Here is a 19,252-nt window from a genome sequence, read left to right as displayed (position 1 = left end):
TTGTTAAGGACTAAATTCTACCTCAACTAAAATATATAAGCAATTAGGTATAACTCAACCCAACATCACACGTAAATAAAATACTTAACTTCGCAATATCTATAGAAAAATGTCCTTGTCAGGGTTAAGGGCTGGTACTGCACGGCTGTGACCAACCACCAAGAAGCACCCAACCAAATTTAGATTTCAACACTGCACAATTCATTCCCTAACTCACACAACTGCACGCACAGATTTAGGCACCAAGCAGCATACTGGGCCGCCGCGAGTGTGAGGGAACTACACCTGGCAGCGTGGGGCAAGTACCTGGTGTGACCTCGGCAGAGCTGGCTGTCCAACCTTCAGCTACAAAGACCAACTGCTCCTGGCAACCATTATCAGTACGATAAGCGAGTCTCATCACTTTCTTAGGTAACGCGTGTATTTACAGACACAAGTGGGTCAACCTTTGTTTTTTCTACTTAGCAGCTTATGCACCTGAAAAATTTACTTGCTTTGGCAAAAATCTTGTTTTTTCTGTGAATCTATGTAAAAAGCCTACTTGCTCAATAAGTTACAACAACTTAGCATGTGATCTGTCCTTTTTTTAATACATTATCTACAATTGTTCTAATCAGCACTTTCCTGCCCACGCAGTATGAGTTTTCAGCACTCAAGCAAGCTCAACGAGTATAATTTTGTAATGGACAGGTGGCAACAAATTTTTCTTTTGCTCTAGTCAAAGTATGAAAATAATAGTTGAACACATTAAATAAACAGAGCTTTATTGATAAAGTCATTTTTTCATCACAAACGCACGCCGAATTAAAAAAAAATTAAGCATCAGATAACATTAAGATCGTATAACTACTTTTACAAATATTTTGTACAAAAATTCTTATAAACATTACAATGGTCACACATAAATACACAACAGATGCAAAAGAGAATTATGTTACAAGTTTACTTCATAACTAACTTGCAGCTGGCAAAACAACTTTCTTTTACACAGAATGTACACACGAACACGAGGTTGCACACTTTTGTACTAGGGGTTTACAAAGTCACCGATTACTAAAACACTACTGAGTGGTTTTTACTTTGGCTGTCTCGAGAAGCGCCGGCCAGTCCCTGAACTTCCTCATGCTGTACAACGGGTCGAAGAACGTGTCGGGGAGCGGCCGCAGAGGCTTCCAAGACCTGACGATGCCCAACACTCGTGAGAAGGCGTGGTTCGCGAGAGCCATGACTGCCGTCACAACCGCCTCCTCGATCTGCGCGGTATCTAAACACACAGCACAACACGTGTGTCTCGTGCACACGGGCGCACATTCTGTGCACTCAGCTGCAACTTGCATACTACTACAAAAAAAAAAAAAAAAAAAAAAAACCACACACATACATACAAATAAATTTGCTCAAAAAAAACAAAAACACACGTACTGTACAACTTGACTGCATTGAGGCAGATTGAAAACTGTTTGAAGATTTACTTAAGTTTAATAAACTAATTTCAATAAATACTAGTTGTTTCACATTTCACTATCTGTCTCACTTTAGCTCATGCTCACTCTAACCGATTAGAAACAGTGGCGGTTCCAGGAGACTTCCCGGGAGGGGCTATCGTACAAACAAACAAACAAACAAACAAACAAAAAAAAAGTCATTAAATAAGTCAAGAAATTGACCTTGTAATATTTACGAATTTGTGATCTCAAAAGATGAACAGTAATAGTTTCATACAACTTTTGATAAAAGAAAAGGTTAACACATGAAGTTAAGTATATACCTAGGTAAATATAAAATTAGTTCCCAAAATAAATTTACGTCGTCCAGGGCTACGTCCCTTAAGCCCGATGTGCCTCGCCGCATCAGACCCTTTCTCCTCTCACCATCACCCTCTGTTCCAAACCGCCCGCCTTGTTTGTGCGTGTACGGGCACTAGAGTTTGAACAGCACGCCACAAACTACCGCAGGAGGGGGCAGTATACTCAGTGCTTCGTTCCCGTGAATTAAGTAAATTAATTCATATGTAACTTTTTTTTCTCAAGTGTTTTGTTTTTTTAGCGGCTGGAGTGAGCACTTCAAGACGGAAACTTTTAATTGTATAATGCAATAAATATTCAGAGTCCCAAACACTGCAGTACAATATTTTTGTTTGTATTAAATGTTTAACTTACTACAGTAGAACCCGTTTATAGTGAACCCGCCTATAATGAATTCCCGTTTATTGTGAATTTCCGTCTCGGTCCCGGCAAAATGATGTGAGGTTATGTATTAATTTATTGGATATAGCGCACAACTTTTGTCAATGTTGATACGTTTTCCCGTGTACCACGAACAAATTTTGCCGACATAATGCACATTTATCTCAAATATTTTCATATAATTAAAAGTATTTTCACAAAACGTCTATTCTGGATCACATTAACGTTTTTCTCCGCAATATGCTACTCGATTGTCCACTGTTCATATTATAAACAAGTCGTAATCGAGTGGCCTCGGTAGGCTACGTGTAGCCAGAAATGGTGCTCAGTTTGGTGAAAATAAAAATAGTTCTCCCTGCATAGTTAAAGAATGGGTGAACGTGTGTACATTTAATAAGTTATCAAAATTGAAAATAAATTACCGCCACACAAATAAGTATGTACATTATAGCAGCAAATTCAATATTTTTACGTCTCATTTTTATCGTTCACGTTTCGGACATTTTGATCGAGTAAGGTTCGTAAGACTACCACTAGATAGAACTCTGTGGACAAAATTTTTCCATAGAAAGTAAGAAATTTTCGTTCCAGCTTTAACAACTGCGATACTAAATGATACGTAGTGATCTTTGATGCGCCAGACTCGTTATTTTTCGTTTATTTACTTGTGACGGTAAAAAGAATTTAGTGTTATTAAGCTGCAAATGTGCTTCAATAAGAAATACGTACATAAAAAAGGGTGAAAAACGCGTTAAAAAACGTAAGGCATTATCTGTGCGAGATAAACTGAACATTATTAAAAAGGTAGACTCCAACCCCACTGTCCCGCACGTGTTAATATCAAAGGAACTGGGAATTGCAACATCCACATTAAATACAATATTAAACAAGCTGAACAATCTTCTTTCTCAAGCTGCGAATACGTCACAGAGTATTAAACGCCTGAAAAAAGGAAAATACGCCGATGTCGAAGAACCATTAAGAGAAAGTTTGTACATGTGTAGTGTATTAAAAATAATATCTGCATTTGCTCATAAAACTGTTGCTTTGAGTATTTCCAATCGTTCTTTTCTTGGCTTAGGCCTATGTGTAGTTAAGATTATGCTTTTGAGTATGTATTGCCGATATAAAAGTTTTCCCAGATATAAAGTTTCCCCTCTATAGTGAACATATAAACTGCTCCCTTCAGATTCATTATAACAGGGTTCTACTGTATTATTGTTGGCATGCAGCCAATGGGCTAAATGTAAGTAAGGTTTGCATGTAGTTATTCTTTTTCCCGATGGTACGCTTTTCAAATGTTTGTAACGGTCACCGGCTGGAAATGGGACAGATGACCTACCTGTAAAATTGGGGTAATATCTAGTTTTAAATACAAATACAGTAAAACCTCGCTCGTACGGCCCCCGGTTCGTACGTACACCTCAGTCGTATGTACAGATTTTCAGAAACCGTGAAAAATGAGGAAAAAAAAAAAAAAATTCAGATTGCTTTATGTAGGTATTTTTTCAGTATAAAACTACGTATTTTTAAGTAGAAATCTAATATTTATTCGAACATTACCACTTATTTAATTTTCTTTTAAAGAGTTTTTAAACTTTATAACCTTTATCTGATCGTCTGCACTGCTGCGGTATACCGCTTATAATAATGTAGCAAGTGCTATTTGGCATCGTTCATGTTTGGTTATGTTGCTTCCTGTATAGAGCGCGCACACGTAGTCGGATATCGATATCTCGCCAATTGCATGCAATGTGCGCTCTCTGATGAGAGCTGAGTTAGCTACATTTGATGGCTCGCACTCTTTCGTGGTAAGTGTGTACTTCGACGATAGTGTTACGAACGCGCATGGCTGCAGTGCTTGGCGTCGCCGCGCTCGTTCGGCCTGTCTGCGCCCCCTTCCACCCGCATCATCTCCCTGGTATCTCGTGTCATACTATCTCGCGACATCCTGACCTTCGCAGCGCGCACCTGCCTCAGATCGAGTTGCTTAAAAGAGGCAGCACTGCGGCATAAAAGATATCAGACATGTTTATCGGCGCGTTTTGTGGGAACCTGATGCTTGTTGCGTTTATCGGCGTTCTTTGAGGAGCCGCCGCGTCCTTCGACAGGAATCACGATGCGTTTCTGGGCATTTCGACGGCGAAGGTCGCGCGATATCTCGGAGACATGCCCGATTGTTCTGGACGGGAATCCAAGGGCTATATAAGGAGGTGGGGCCGACCTTCGAGTCAGTCAGAGTCTGAGTGAGTGAGTGGAGTCGGGAGTTCTCCCGCGGCGGAGTTTCCGGGCGAAAGTGCCGCGGGTGCGGCAGAGTGGCGAAGTCCTTGGACGAAGGTTCCAGGGCAGGGAGTGAGTGAGTTCAGTGGAGTCGGGAGTTTCCGGGCGATAGAGTCGCGGGCACGGCGGAGTCCCGAGTGAAGTTGCGAGCGAGTCGTCGAGTGGGATCTCGGCGAAGGGTGTGACGGCGGCGGTGGAGTGCGGCGACGGAGACCCACGAGGGGTGCTGCGGCGAGAGTTGCGCCGGAAGTGCGGCCCAGCAAGGTGTGTGAAACGAGTGACTGGGGAATTGACATTTCTTTACGTGTAATTAATTATCCGCCAATTTAGAAGATTATTTGTAAGTGACAAGTAGTGGTAATAAAAATCTTTAATTGGGCTATCCTTTACGAACCCGCGGTAAATCGCAACAATAGTTACGCGTTAGTTCAGGCTCGTATTCGGGTCACAGATTTTGTTTTTCTATTTTAAGTTGAAGAAAGGTTTTTGTTGCATGACTTATTAATGTAAATTGTTTGGCGAGCTTTTGTCTACTCTACTTTTTAAATAAAGGTTCTCTCCATGAATGAGTTTTGTTTTCATGAATAACTTTGCCTAACACAAATCCCCCCCCCCCCCCCCCCCCCCCCAACCCACATAATAGTAGCACCCCTACTTTTCAAACTTGATTTTAGTACAAAATGTGCGACGAAAATGCGATAAAACACGGTACTCTGTAATTGTGACATTGAACCAACAGACTAAAACACTAACAGTTGATTCTATCAATACCTGGGACATTCTTTCATGGACATACTGTATTTGTGAGAACAACTTGACTCGAGGAATGAACTCTGGTACTCACTGCCGGGCCTGCCGAGGAGACCGCTGAGCGTGTCCAGCACTTCCGCTACCACAACAAACGTCTTGGGGCAGCAGGGGAAACTGCGGGGAACATAACCTGCAAGAACCACAGCACTGCAGTCACTGCACTCAACTGTTATCACTATCTTCATGCCTTTGTGTGCGTTCAAGTTAGCTAGCATGCTGATTATTTCTAGGTTTCAGTTGCATTTCAGTGCTTTATGGTGTGTTCTAGGTTGTATTAAAATGATGTTTTTGTTTTATTTTGGTTTTATTGCAATTCAAGAAATATTTTAGTCCCTTCTAATGGAGTTAAACTATAAGAATTTCTTATTTGAAAAGTATTTGCAATCTTTTATGTTAAAATTTTTTTTATGTAAGTAATCACAAATAGAATTTGCAATATCTATAATGCAAATTCTTCATGGCTATATAAATTAAGTATCCATGAGTAAATTCATGGTACATTTAGTTAAACCGAACACACCTGAATAAGGATCAAGAACCAATCCGAGAATCAATTTTGTAAACTGATAAAACCACACTAGAATCTGAATCAATTGAGAGAAAAGAAAACACAACGCATTGCAACTGATCAGTCAATTAAAAAAAACCAGAACCACAATACCATACTGCTGCTACATAACTTAAGCAACTTCCAAGCTCAATTGTGCTTAATCTGAAATGTATACACCTACCCCAATAAAAGGGTTGTTAAATAACCATTTTATCTTACATTTCAGAAGGAAATGGGAACACAGAAAACAAGGTGTAGCAAAAATATCAATAAATCAGTTGGAAAACTTGTAACAAAACAAGTTAATGCCCTCCTCACTTATTAAATAGTTTAATTAACAAGTTATCCTGGAGTCTAATCATGTTCAGAACATTGGTTAGGTATGCTGAAATCATTTAAATAACATCGTTTAAGAAGTATCCCTGTGTTTGCTGTACATTTTATGATTGTAATCTACAATATTTCATGCTTTATAAGTCATTCTGACAATTTGCTTACTTTATAGTAAATACGCAGTTAGTCTTTATTTTTGCCCGTTTGCGTGTTAACATAAGTTTCTTTTGTATTTTTTTTTGCAATGGTATTTTCTTTGAACGAGCAGGTACTATGGTTTGCCGGGTGTGTAATAATTAGAGAAAGACAGAGAGAGAGTATTGGCTGGTAACTTATGAAGGTATTTTTGTGATTGCTTAAAATTAATATCACAATCTGTGATTTTTTTCTTGGCGTAATCTCTTCTGTAAAAGCCTCGTTGCAGGGCATTCTAAAATTGTACTAGTGTCTGTGTAAGAGATGTGCTGTGATTGGAGGAGAGGTCCTGCACCTACTCATTCCTCCAGATGGTACGCAGGTGCACTTAGCCTCGTGAGTCAGTGTCTGGGTGAGGTACCGGTAGGTCACGTGTCTGGCAGTGGCTCACAAAACAACATTAATATGTACGTAGTAGAAGCAAATTTCACGGCTGTGATCCGGACGGCGCCGATTGATAAACATTTTTGGACTTTGCATTTGGAATTTGTTGACTACAGTTGTTGGTGTTAAGCCCAGAACGAGGCAAACATGAGTCTTTTCGTCTTTGTTCCGAGGACGTAGTCCTTTCGATTTTACCGTGAGTTCATGTGTAACCATGGGACTTACCTACGAACTATCTTTAAATATTCATCCTTCTGTACCTGCGAACAGTGAACTTGTTTGCTTCGAAATCTGTGAAGAGGTTATGTGCGTCTTGTTTGTAGATTTGACATGTACTTGTTCTCATGGTTGGAAGATGACGGCCATTGTGAAAAGTTGCAGTTTTTGGTAAAGGACAATAAAAATCAGGAATCTCGGTTTGTGTCCAAGAGACATTATTTCAAAATTCAATCATCAAGGGTAACATTTATTTTGGAACTTATACATTTTTTTGTCGCCAAATTTATTGCTGCAAGTGTTAATGAAAAATGGATGTCTACTCTAGGCTGAATTTTTGAATTAGTTGAGGTAGTGTGGACTGCAACAAACTGATAATTTCCAGCATTACAACACACATTAATTCAGAATTCATTAAACTTCCTATAGCTTTTAAATAACAGATCCCAAGATCCATCTTCTGCTGATACAAACGTACCTAACAACCTGATGACGACGAGGACAGAGGTTTCGCTCAACTTCTGGTCTTGCCACTCGCTCAACATCATCATCAGCTGTTTCTTGATGATCTCCCTGTTGACGATGTGCCATGGCTGCTTCTTGGCGAGGATCAGGTAAGCCCTCTCCATGTAGGTTACCCGGCCCTCTGCGAGTATTCACACCACATGGTTATACAAACAAGCAAGCAGAAACCATTTACAGCAGACTAAAACATACATACATAACTAGTATTAAATATGTATGTATTGTATGAAAAAAATAATTAAGAATCATTTAATTTAAGTCATTTTATTTCAAATACATTTCATACACAAAATTGAATTGCAAAAATTCCCAGCTCATGCTACCAACTCCCATCACTAGCTCTCATTCCCACAATAAATTTTTTTTTTAAATGTAAAAACAAATAATAATTAGATGAATAAACCATTCAATAAGCTTTTCTCATGATTTTGTTGCTTGTTTCAGATAGTATATATTAACATAACATAACAGGTTATGTTCTACACAGTAAAAAAAAAATCCAAATAAATAATTTTTTTAATACAGATTACTGTTTTAGAGAGAGTAATTTTTTTCCTCGACATGAATAATAATAATAATAATAATAATAATAATAATAATAATAATATGCAATAAAATAAACATGGGACTTCTATTACCCTATCTACATTCATATACATTTAGGATTACCAAAAAAATATTTAGAGAGTGAAATCTAACTAAAAATTTATTTTTCCAATAAAAACTGCAGATAAACAGTGTTTAACAAAAACACTGAATACAAACACATGGTTGCTACAGAAATAGAATCTTAGAATTCCCTGACTTTACCCTGTTTTCCAGAAATTTAAGAGAAAAATTCCCTGACTTTCTTTTGAAGTAGGGCCTACATGCCATAAATATTAACGTGCATATGATTAAATGTAGTATAAAAATTTCAACATGAGGTAAATAAAGTTGTTTTTTTGTGTTATTTTGACGGCAGAATCGCGAATGTGTTTTTTTCCTTCGACATGGCTGGTGAGAGCTCTTCGACCCATATTGCTGAGTTGAATACTTTTGTAGCACAAAGTGCAGTACGCAGAATTTATATTTTTAGCAGAGGGTTTGATATGCTGTAACTGTGGCTCCTTGAGCCTATTCTCCTTAAAAGTAGTTTTCTTCGACATCTCTAAGCTAAAAAAATGTACATATTAATATTTTCAGGTTAGGTTAAAACATTATTGTTTATGAATTCTTAAAAAAATATAACTACACAAATACAAAAACTATTACAAATTCACACCTAGCAATATAACGGGCCTACTTAGAGAATTACAATAGCAGCATTACAACATGCAATACTCTTACAATCTTACAATGTTAACTAACGATTCTGGGGAAAAACATGTTCAGTTATTAATATTTTTTTATACATAATGTAAGTGTCACGCAACAGAACTCAGGGATTATAACGGTTGAAAAAAAAGTAATCAAAAAAAAAATAGGTAGAAAAAATGCAAAAACATAATCGCACACAAAAGCCACGTGTTTTCGTATCAGCTTGGTAGTTTTCAAAATGAGAATTGGTATTGCCTCTTTATCAAAATGCACTTTATTTTATTATGATCGCATCAAAAACTAACTTCACCTGAAACGCTTTGAATTCACGTAATAAGCTTTGTACTCACCTTATTCCACGTGAAAATAGCCTTGAAAAGATAAACGACGCCATGCCCATTCTGTAGTTCATTGCATGGAACGGAACATAATACAAAGTCTGAAGGGCAAATTAAAAAGGAGCAAAACACGAACAAATGAAGGCCTGGATTCGCTAGTGAACAAACGAGTGCTTGGATTGGCCAGAAGTTATGGTGGGTGGTTGTAACAGCCTATTGCAACGGACAATCGTAGACCAAGTAAAAAAAAAAAAACGTTGCAGTTGCTGTGTGCCTTAAGCAGCAGCCTTTTAGCGGAGTCGTTCGGTAGTGGTACGAGCGCATCAAAACAAAGCTTTGTTTGAATTATACGCAACTTTAAAATTTCCAGAATTCGTAGAATTTTCCCTGACATTTCCCGGAATTCCCTTACCATTTAAATTTCCCTGACATTTCCCGGTTTTCTAGTCCTGTAGCAACCATGAAACAAAATCACAAATTGCAAAAAAGTGTTATATATAGAGATGGTGATTTATATCATTTAAAATAATAATATTTAGCATTTTGAATTTGAAATTTAGCATTTTGTAGCATTTTTAAAAAGTATTAAATAATACACATATTAATTATTAACAACCACAAAAATAAAGATCTAACACAACTACAAAGATAGCCTCTCTTGGCAGGTTTTCAAACAACTTTTTAGCACTTATGAGTGCAATAAATTGAATACTTAAAATTACAATAAATATTTTTTAGCCGTGTTCATGGCCATAGTTGAAGTAGAGTGCACAAATAATGTTATTGAAACTCGTTTTTTCAATTTTAGCCTTCTTTTGGTTTTCGATCACGCCAGAAACCGTTGCTTGCCGTTTTACCGACTTTTTTTCTTCATCCAATTTCACGGTGAATCTTTTTTTTTTTTTGCAGCCTGACGTCCCTCAGATTTAATGTGCTTTTCAAGTACATATTTTTTTTTCCACTTCAGACGGCGATTACATAAATTGCACATTAAACTATTCGTATCACTTTCGTAGAACTGTTCATTTTTGTATTAATTTATGCGATCGCGAATGGAACTTATGTTTCGTCCCATTTTTTCCACGAGAAATAACAGTATACAACACATTCACGAGTTTGCACGTATTTGTAAACACACCACCTTCCACACTACACAAGAACGCGGATTTCACGTGAAACAAAGACAGAAAATGGGCGCGGCGAAGCAGAGATGTCGCAATATGGTGGCCTAAAAACTTGTACTCTGCAAGATGACGGACACTCTTCCAGCTAGTTGTTCTTTGCTTTGTTTACAATTGCGAGGCACGGATGGCCATTTTTCATTCAATATTTACGAACAATAGTGTTGTGAATGACGTGACAATAAGATACTTGTGCTGAATACGCCATAAAATGATGGTTTCTTTTGATACTGAACTGAAACGAAATACAATCGGTAAATAAATTGTGTAGAGTGAAGACGAATCTACGTTTTTTACCTTGATTTCGCATTTATCTCGGAATAGTCTAGATTTCGCATTTTATAGCGGAAAAAATATAATTTAGCATATTTTCGCATCTATTTCACGAAAACGAAAAATCACCATCCCTAGTTATATAGTTACAAGATACCGTATTCACTCGCGTAACGTCCGCCCTCGCATAATGTCCGCACCCTTTATTTATATATCCTTAAAAGAAAAAATTAAAAATTCGCATAATGTCCGCACCAGTCGTCTACGGCGGGCAACACAACTTTGGCCACCCCTAAAGGACGCAGTACGAATGGAAAGTTGACGGCTCTGTAAACAAAGCCCTGACCTTGAGCTGTCCTTTCTCTCCTGTCCTGAAAGGGTGGGGAAATTTGTTGAACTGAACAAAGCACGGTAATGGTAAACACAGCTGACCAACACGCACGCAAGTTCAAAGCATGAGTTTCACGTCGAGTTTTGTAGTGTTGAGTACAGAATGGGTAAATATAAATCCTTCACTGCGCGGTTTAAATTAAGAGTTCTTCGTTATGCTGAAGAGCATGGGAACAGGGCTGTTGAAAGGGAGTTTGAAGTGCACGAAAAAAGTGTTTGTCTCGACGGAACTGAAGACGATGTAATCTGGGAAGATACAGATGACGACAGGAGCGATGCTGACGCAGAAAGCAGTAACGCCGAGGAAGATGATAGCGACGCGTCTGTAGCAGATTAGAAAGTGATGTATTGAGAAAGACTTACATTTTTTTTAAACTCTTAAGTGTATAATTTTCTTTTAAATTAGGTTTTCGTAGTTGGTTCCCTACGCGCCGCACGTAAGGATATGGTACGGCTAAAATATTGCAGCCGTGCCGTCAATAGCCGTTTTAATCCATCACATATTAATCACATTAATAAGGCACACGTAACCACACTTATTTCAGTGTAGCGCGTAATTTTTTTTAATGTTCCGGCGGGTGCGAGACAGTTACCGGTGGCAATTACAGCAAAGTAAACATGGTCTAAGCCGCGTTGTTTGCAAGCGATCCCGCAGCAATATTCTTTTAAAATAGCTAGTGAAATCCAAATTGATTTTAGATACGTTTTGTGCCTTTTTAGTAATAATTAAGACACAAAATTTTGTATTTTTGTATTTTTCCTCGCATAATGTCCGCACCCCATTTTTTGGCCAAAAATGTGGTCAAATTACTGCGGACATTAGCGAGTGATTACGGTAATATCGTGCTGTGCAGTAATGTGTAGCATTGCAGGCCCTCTCTCAAAATATAAAACATTAACATGAATAATTTTTATTAAAAATAATTTTTAGTACCTGATCAGGTTTTTTGGTTATGTAAATAACGTCTGATTGAATGTTTTATAGGTAGTTGTATGTTAGCAATGTGTTGTTTTGCTCTAATTTTTTATTAGTTCATATTTATATTTATGTCTGTTAATTTAGTAATTTACTTAATTTAAACTTTTAAAACTGCTGAAAGTTATTACCGGTTAAATTTTTTATATATATTTGGTAGGGGTGTGCGAATACTCATAAATATGAATAGTTGCGAATAGCAATTAATATACTATTCACATTCAAAGGTCAAATATCAAAAATATAAATTGTGAATATTTACAAGCACATCTGTTTAGTGTCTAGTAGTTCAAATTGATTAATTTTACCACCAGAAGATGGCAGCTATCGAGAGAGTGAGAATTTTCGTGATGGCTAAATAAAAACTGTTTAAATCAGTAATTGTTCTTGATTTTATTTCATCATTAATCATTAAGAACAAAGGTTCTTTAAAGATATTTGAAGAGTATTTTCGAGCTTAACAAGTTCAAGTGTTTTTATGTATGTCCAATCTAGACCAATTCAGGCCACAGCTAGTGTGGGCGTCTAGATTGTTAAAAATTAAAAGCATACAAAATAAACAGTTGAGTTGCTGTTAAAACCACGTATTTAATTAAGAAAACCTAGAGAACCATTAAAGCTGAAGTCATAATAAACGAATGAAAAACACGCACCTCGCAGCCAGCCAGAGAGCTTCTTGAGCACGTCAGGAAACATGAACTCTCCTCTCTGATAGCCGTACCTCTTGCACACAAGCTTCTTCAAGCTCTCGACCTTGAACAACGGAGTATCGTTGATGTTCTGATGACTCAGCAGAACGTGGCTAATGACGAGACACAGCGGTTGTTCTGGAACAAAACTCTCTGTATTCCTAACAATTCATCAGATACACAACTACAGAAAACTTACCCCTTAAAAACTGAAATACACAGCAAAATAAACAAAAAGATCCACAACATTAAAAAAATATAGCGGTTTCACATAATTTAACTAACAATTTCAAAATCGACGTAATTCAGCTCACAAAAACAGTGGAATCAGGATGTATTATTCATGTTCATCAATCCACCTTGTATTATTGACCCCTAAGCATAGTTTTCAATGGATTTTTACAATTCTAAAGTTTTACAGAGTTCAATTTACACTCCTACAAAGTAGAAATTCTTGGACCTGTATTGCAACAGGCTCCCCATTATACTTGACACCACAGCATCTGTACTTTTTATAACATGTATATAAGTTGTAATATCTCTCTAGGTGTTATTATTCCAAGCGAATATGCTTTCACTAGGACTGTGCAGAAATTGATTCCTTAGTTCAGAAAATTATTGCTCAAGAAACCATTAGTCTACATGAGAATCGGAACAGGACTGAGAAAGTATTCAGTTGTATAAATTTAAATAGTACATAAAAGTTCTGTGGAATCAAGATAGGTATTTCCTGGATTATCTTAATTTTTTGGGTGTTCAGAAGACCATCAACAAGTGTCCAAGAGTTGTTCTAAATTAACACAATTGAGGTTAATATCTACATTTTTAAATAAAAAAAGTTTCAAGTTTTAATTAAAATTAAATAAATTTAAGGCTAAAATTAAAAGTCAAACTTTAGAGGCAACACAAGCAGAAAATGTTACACAAATAACAGCTGTACAGATAAGCAGTTGGACGTGATTCATTTTCTTTTTCTTCAGAAATGTAAAAAATTGGAGGGAAGGAATAAAAATAAAGTACACGGAGAAGCTTTTGTCTAATGTTTGGAATGACTAGGTTGAAGAATATTTAAACTTGTTTGTTTATAAGTTTCATTCACATTTGTGAAAATTAATTCAGTGTAGCTAGCAAATATGTGATGAAAAATGACCGGACTTTTACGGGATCGGGAAAAAAATTCCCAACCATTGTTACTAATAATTTGCCACGAACTATCAAAACTTCAAAATCAAAATTACAACATAAAAATTTGTCGGCATACCACACTTCACTATTGCCGTAAGTAATTATAAATTATTTTATTGCGCTACTGTCGGAAGCACTGAAGTCAATGCACATGGTCAGAGTGCTGATATAGGTACTTATTAGGGAAAAAAAAAACAAGAGGAAAACTTTTGTAACAGTTAGATAACTAGATACAGGTCAGGAAGGCAGAAGAAAGGATGTGTACATGCAATCAGAACAAATCAAAATACGTCTCTGGTATAACTCTAATTTTTCGTTAACCTCGTAATTAAAAATAGTCATTAAAATATTCCTTGACTACCTCAGTTAATCCCTGATTTTTCCCTGTTGCTGAGAATTCTCTGACTTTTCAGGTTTTCTCTTTTTTCCTGTTGCCAGCCAATCTGCGATTCTCTTCAATATTATGTTTAGTCAAACAATTATGGATTTTATTTATTAGTTTATTTTAACTAAGTGTAGAGGGAAAACAGGAGAAGCTTAGCATGCTACTTTCTGAATCTGTCCACAGAATGCATACTTGGTTAAACACACAAAAAGAAATACAAAATTAACAAAAAGCAGTTTTATTTTTTTTCTTCAGAAAAAGGCTCTTCTTCAGAGATACAGATTGAAGAATGTACACATGATCATCTCTATAAATTTCATAAAATTCTACCAAAAAACTACATCTTACTGTAAAATCTTTAACACATGGTGGGTTATTTAATAATAATAATAATAATAATAATAATAATGATAATAATAAAGCAGCAATACACAACTTCCAACATTTGGCATAGCCTACACATTTCTAGATGTTGTATTAACAAATTAAGTACCGAGTTTTCTCGCATAATCGTCGCACATTTTATTCTAAAATCAAGCTTGAAAAGCTGAAAATTTTTTTTTTGTTAGATAAAGTTATTCATAAAAACAAAACCCATTCATGGAAAGTACGTTTATTTAAAACGTGAGGTATAAAAGAGCACGCCAAACAATTTAAATTAAAAAGTCATACAACAAAAAACCTTTCTTCAACTTTAAATAGAAAAACATCTGTGATCCAAATGCAAGTCGAATGAACGCGTAACTACCGTAGTACACAATACGAAAGAGTGCGGTCTATCAAATGTAGTTAACTCAGCACCTGATAGAGAGCGTGCGTTGTAAGCAATCGGCGAGATATCAATATTCGGCTGCGTGTGCACGCTCTATACGGGAAGCGACACTACCAAATAGAGCATGTGCGTCGCATGCACTCGGCGAGATATCGATATTCGGCTACGTGCGCGTGTTCTATACAGAAAGCAACATAACCAAAATTGCAACGAGCGCTGGCTACAGTTTTGTACGCGGTACACCGCGGCGACGCTGACAAACGAATGAAGGTTATAACGTTTAAAAAGTCTTTTTAAAAGATAATTTACACGTCAGACAACTTCTTATTTCCGTTAATTAAATAAGAAGTCGTAATGCCAGAATAAATATTAGATTTCTATTTTAAAATACACCGTTGTATACGGAAAAAATACCCACACAAAGCGCCCGGAATCTAATAGCGGGACCAAAAACATTATGCGACGTTTACGAGAGAGATTTTTTTAATTCAAATTTTGACGCCCTAAAATATGGGTGCGTTGATTACGCGAGTGCAACCATTATGTGATAAAAGAGGGTAACTGTTTACCAAGGAATAGGGATAAAAATATGTAACACATTGTAAACATGTTTTTTCATAACGTTAACAATTATTTCTTCGCCTAAACTATAAAATTATAACAAAAAAAATAACAAAATGTAATCAAACGACATGATAGGTTATTTCCATATTAAGTGTTCTGGCAAATGAAGTTTTTCGCCTTTAGAAAAGGTAGGGGGGGGGGGGGAGGGGAATTTTTCTTTTGTGCTGCATCAAATTTTAAAGAAAAGTAACACAACACTTGGTATTATATAAAATGAGTAGTTCCTCATGTAAAAAAAGCCATCGCTCCCACTTCTAAAACAATTATCCAAAGATATAATAGGCAAGATGTAACTTCACGTTGTAGGCACACTACAAAGAGCATGGACTATTTTCCAAACTACTAACCTTTGCCCAGGTTCGCCCTTAACAGCAGCTTGTCATAGAGAAAGAGCGCAGCATACACGACAGGGAACGCTCCGTAGTTGAGCGTAAACAGCGCGTCACAGCACAGCATGAGGATGTGTGTGTACAGCCTGTACCTCAGGCACAGCAACACGAATAACCGCGTCAGAGCGTACAGAACATCCGCCTGAAAAACAACACACACTGACACTCACTCATTTGCATTTCTGATGCTAGTTTACCCCTGTACTTTAAGCTGGTACGACAAAAAAGAGAGAATGAAATAAAGATAAAAACATAAGCAATGATACAGTATAGTAAATAAATAATAAATTATGTCAGTGCAAAATAGGTTTTATACGCTTCTCCTATCTGACAACATTATAATACCATACTTTCTGGCATGTAATATCAGAATTATATGTAACAGGTCATACAACATGATGGTAATAACTTATATCACTGTTGCATTGAGTCCTAACACAGGACATAGAAGGGATAAAGAGAAGATGAAAAAGAGCTTGTGTTAAACCCAGTTTATTGTTCCCTGCAATAGTCTTTGCAAACATCGCACACCATCGCCGCCATGTTGTCTGGACACTGACTAGCATGCCACTTGCCAGATACTTTGCAACCACACCCCCCCTTCAAAAATGGCATCCACAGTGTCTGTTCAAATAAAATATAAAACATTACTAAATCGTGAACAGCTTGTTTATCAGCTTGTATCCACAATTAAAGCAGTCAGCAGTGTTTGGTGTTGTCCTAATTTACTTTATGAGACAGTTAAAAGCAAGCTATAACTGAAAATAAGACTTTTTATAAAATAAATTTAAATCATTACTATTTTTTTATGAATAAAATGTATATATTTTAAACGAACAAAGTAATATAGTCCATTGTGTATTTTAGTGAGACAAGTTCGTACTTGAGAGTAATTTTAAGCAGATGTGACAGTGTAGCAACACTGAAAGCAGATAAAACTGGCAGTGGCAGTACTATCACATCAAAACATAACCTATTCCACTCGGCTTGGTTTTGTTTTGCGATCTTTCGCTGGTGCAGTGAGTGCAGAGTTCTATTATAAAAATTTTTTGTAACAGAAAAGTTCCTGAATTATAAAAATTCCCCGACCCCCTGGTAGAGCCCGGGCTCACAAAACTGTGCATACACCACCCCTACTGGGCCTTATACTTCTCTGGCTCAAGATGGGGAAAAAAAAAAAAAAAAAAATTGTGAATGAATTTTTACGATACACGTGCAGTACCAACAAAAATTGACAATATGGAAAAAAAAAAAAAAAAAAGGCAACATAAAATTAAAATTATATATGTGCTTTTATATCTTCTACTTTAGTGATTGATATATTGAATACTTATCAGTTTCATAAAAAAATATTATTTTATTGTTATTATTAGTGATAGAAATTATGTTAATAAACTTTTTCAAGTGTGTTTATATAAGTGAGGTTATGTTGCTGTATGTTTAACTCATTTGCATTAAAATTATTACATTAAAATTTAATAAATAATTGTAATGAATAAATTAGAATAAACAATTAATTTTATAGACATGTTTATATTAATATTGAATACTAAATATTTATTTAAATTTTTTAATTTGATTGAATTTATACTTTACTAACGGGATTTACAATATCACTCCAGTCATTATATTATTTCTATTAAATATTTGCATGCAAAATTAGTTAGTTTTTTTATAACATACTAGCAGACCTGGCCTCGCGTTGCTGTGGCTGAGTGATTTAAAAGGATTCAAAAGACAAAATTTAACACAGATTAACATAACGTTTTCATAATGTTAAGTTAGTAAAAATTCAATCAAAATGAGAAAATAAAAAGCAAGCACTTAATACATAGATATTTTTGTAATTTTTATAAACTTAGATTATAAAATTTGCAGGAAAGGTAGAATTAATAAATACTTACAAATTTTTTAACATGAAATAAAATTTGATAAACTCTGATTCTCTAGCTAATATTATTTGTTTTATTATTATATCTGTAGATTGACAGCTGAAGATAGATTTCAATAATTGTAAACACCTGAGAATAAAATCAAAAATAATACAAAAAAAGCGAGGTTACCTACATAGTACATTGATCAACGAAAATGTGCACAACATGGAGAAAAATAAAATTTGAATTGAAATGTAGCGCCATCTATGAGATATTTATGTCAGACAGTAGAACAGTTGTCTGTAAAAAAACTTATTTAAGGCGCCATCTGTTTGAGACTTATGAAACTTACGATTAATAACACCAATCAACATTGATAATCAGTTTATTATTAATTATAAATTATTAAGACCATTAATCGAAATAAAAACTACCATATCTCTCAAGTTGGAAAAAATTACACATAAATGCCAATTTTCATCGAAATCGGTTGACTTGGTGAAGAGTTCACTGAAAACAAACATCAGGACACTGGATTTATATTAGTGATGGGTCAATTCCTGTTTTTTCCCGGTTCTCGGTTCAGTACCGGTTCTTAAAAATCGGTTCTCGGTTCTCGATTCTGACTCAAAACAATAAAATAAATGTTATTCACACATTATTTATGAGGTGTTTTAAGTAATAAACTATTTATTGTTTTGGCTACAAAAAAGTACTGTTTCAAGCTACAGTAAACACACCAACCTATTAAAAATGTAATATGTATTAATAAAAAAATTAATTCAAAATAATATAGAGAACACTTAATAAAACTATAATTTACTATATCAATCTAGTAATTACCTCAAGAAATCTACATACATCCTCCTTTAAAACATAGGAATAAAAAGAAAATGTTACATAAATGGAAATAAATACAATGATGGTGAACTTCCAAAGAATTAAAATATTAAATTGTCCATCAAACTTATTGCCTACATTAATTCAGTTTGTTTGCACAGTCAACAGTAAATTACTGCCACACTTCTGATGCCATTTCTTACACAATTTCCTCTATTTGGCCAGAATAATTATACTTTAGAAGTGTCAACAAGCATTTCGTTTGAACAACCAATAGTAAAATACATCTACACATCCATACACCACTTTACTAAAAAAAAAAAAACTTCCCCCTTCAAAGCAATCCCGTTTACCTAAAAGAGAAAGTTACTAGCCATGCTAGATGGCTGCAGATGCAGTGAACTTACAGTCCAAAGCACTGCACAAAAAACATAAAATTTTAAAATGCCGAAAATTACTAAGGAAAATTTTTAATCAATCATTAATTCTATTAAACAAATATTCTGTGGAATTGTGCACTTTTAATTTATTGTTCTTTATACACCAGTCACCCTTACT

At 35.7% G+C, this 19,252-nt stretch overlaps 1 protein-coding gene across 3 annotated transcripts in view; it reads right to left on the bottom strand.

Annotated features, from left to right (window-relative positions):
- Window positions 1-747: 747 nt before the first annotated feature.
- LOC134528365 (uncharacterized) overlaps window positions 748-19,252 on the bottom strand; it is a 73,010-nt gene continuing 54,505 nt past the window's right edge. For all 3 annotated transcript variants that reach the window (XM_063361932.1, XM_063361933.1, XM_063361934.1), the window contains 5 exons: window positions 15,939-16,122; window positions 12,590-12,763; window positions 7,433-7,600; window positions 5,311-5,406; window positions 748-1,264 (listed from right to left, as the gene is read on the bottom strand). In XM_063361932.1, the coding sequence (XP_063218002.1) occupies window positions 1,062-1,264; window positions 5,311-5,406; window positions 7,433-7,600; window positions 12,590-12,763; window positions 15,939-16,122 (825 nt within the window). In that variant the 3' untranslated portion in view covers window positions 748-1,061. The remainder of the gene's footprint in view (window positions 1,265-5,310; window positions 5,407-7,432; window positions 7,601-12,589; window positions 12,764-15,938; window positions 16,123-19,252) is intronic.

The sequence above is a fragment of the Bacillus rossius genome, chromosome 1, assembly GCF_032445375.1.
Source record: "Bacillus rossius redtenbacheri isolate Brsri chromosome 1, Brsri_v3, whole genome shotgun sequence".
NCBI lineage: Eukaryota > Metazoa > Arthropoda > Insecta > Phasmatodea > Bacillidae > Bacillus > Bacillus rossius.
Note: the sequence above shows the minus strand (reverse complement) of the source record. Positions and strands in the feature narration are given on the sequence as shown.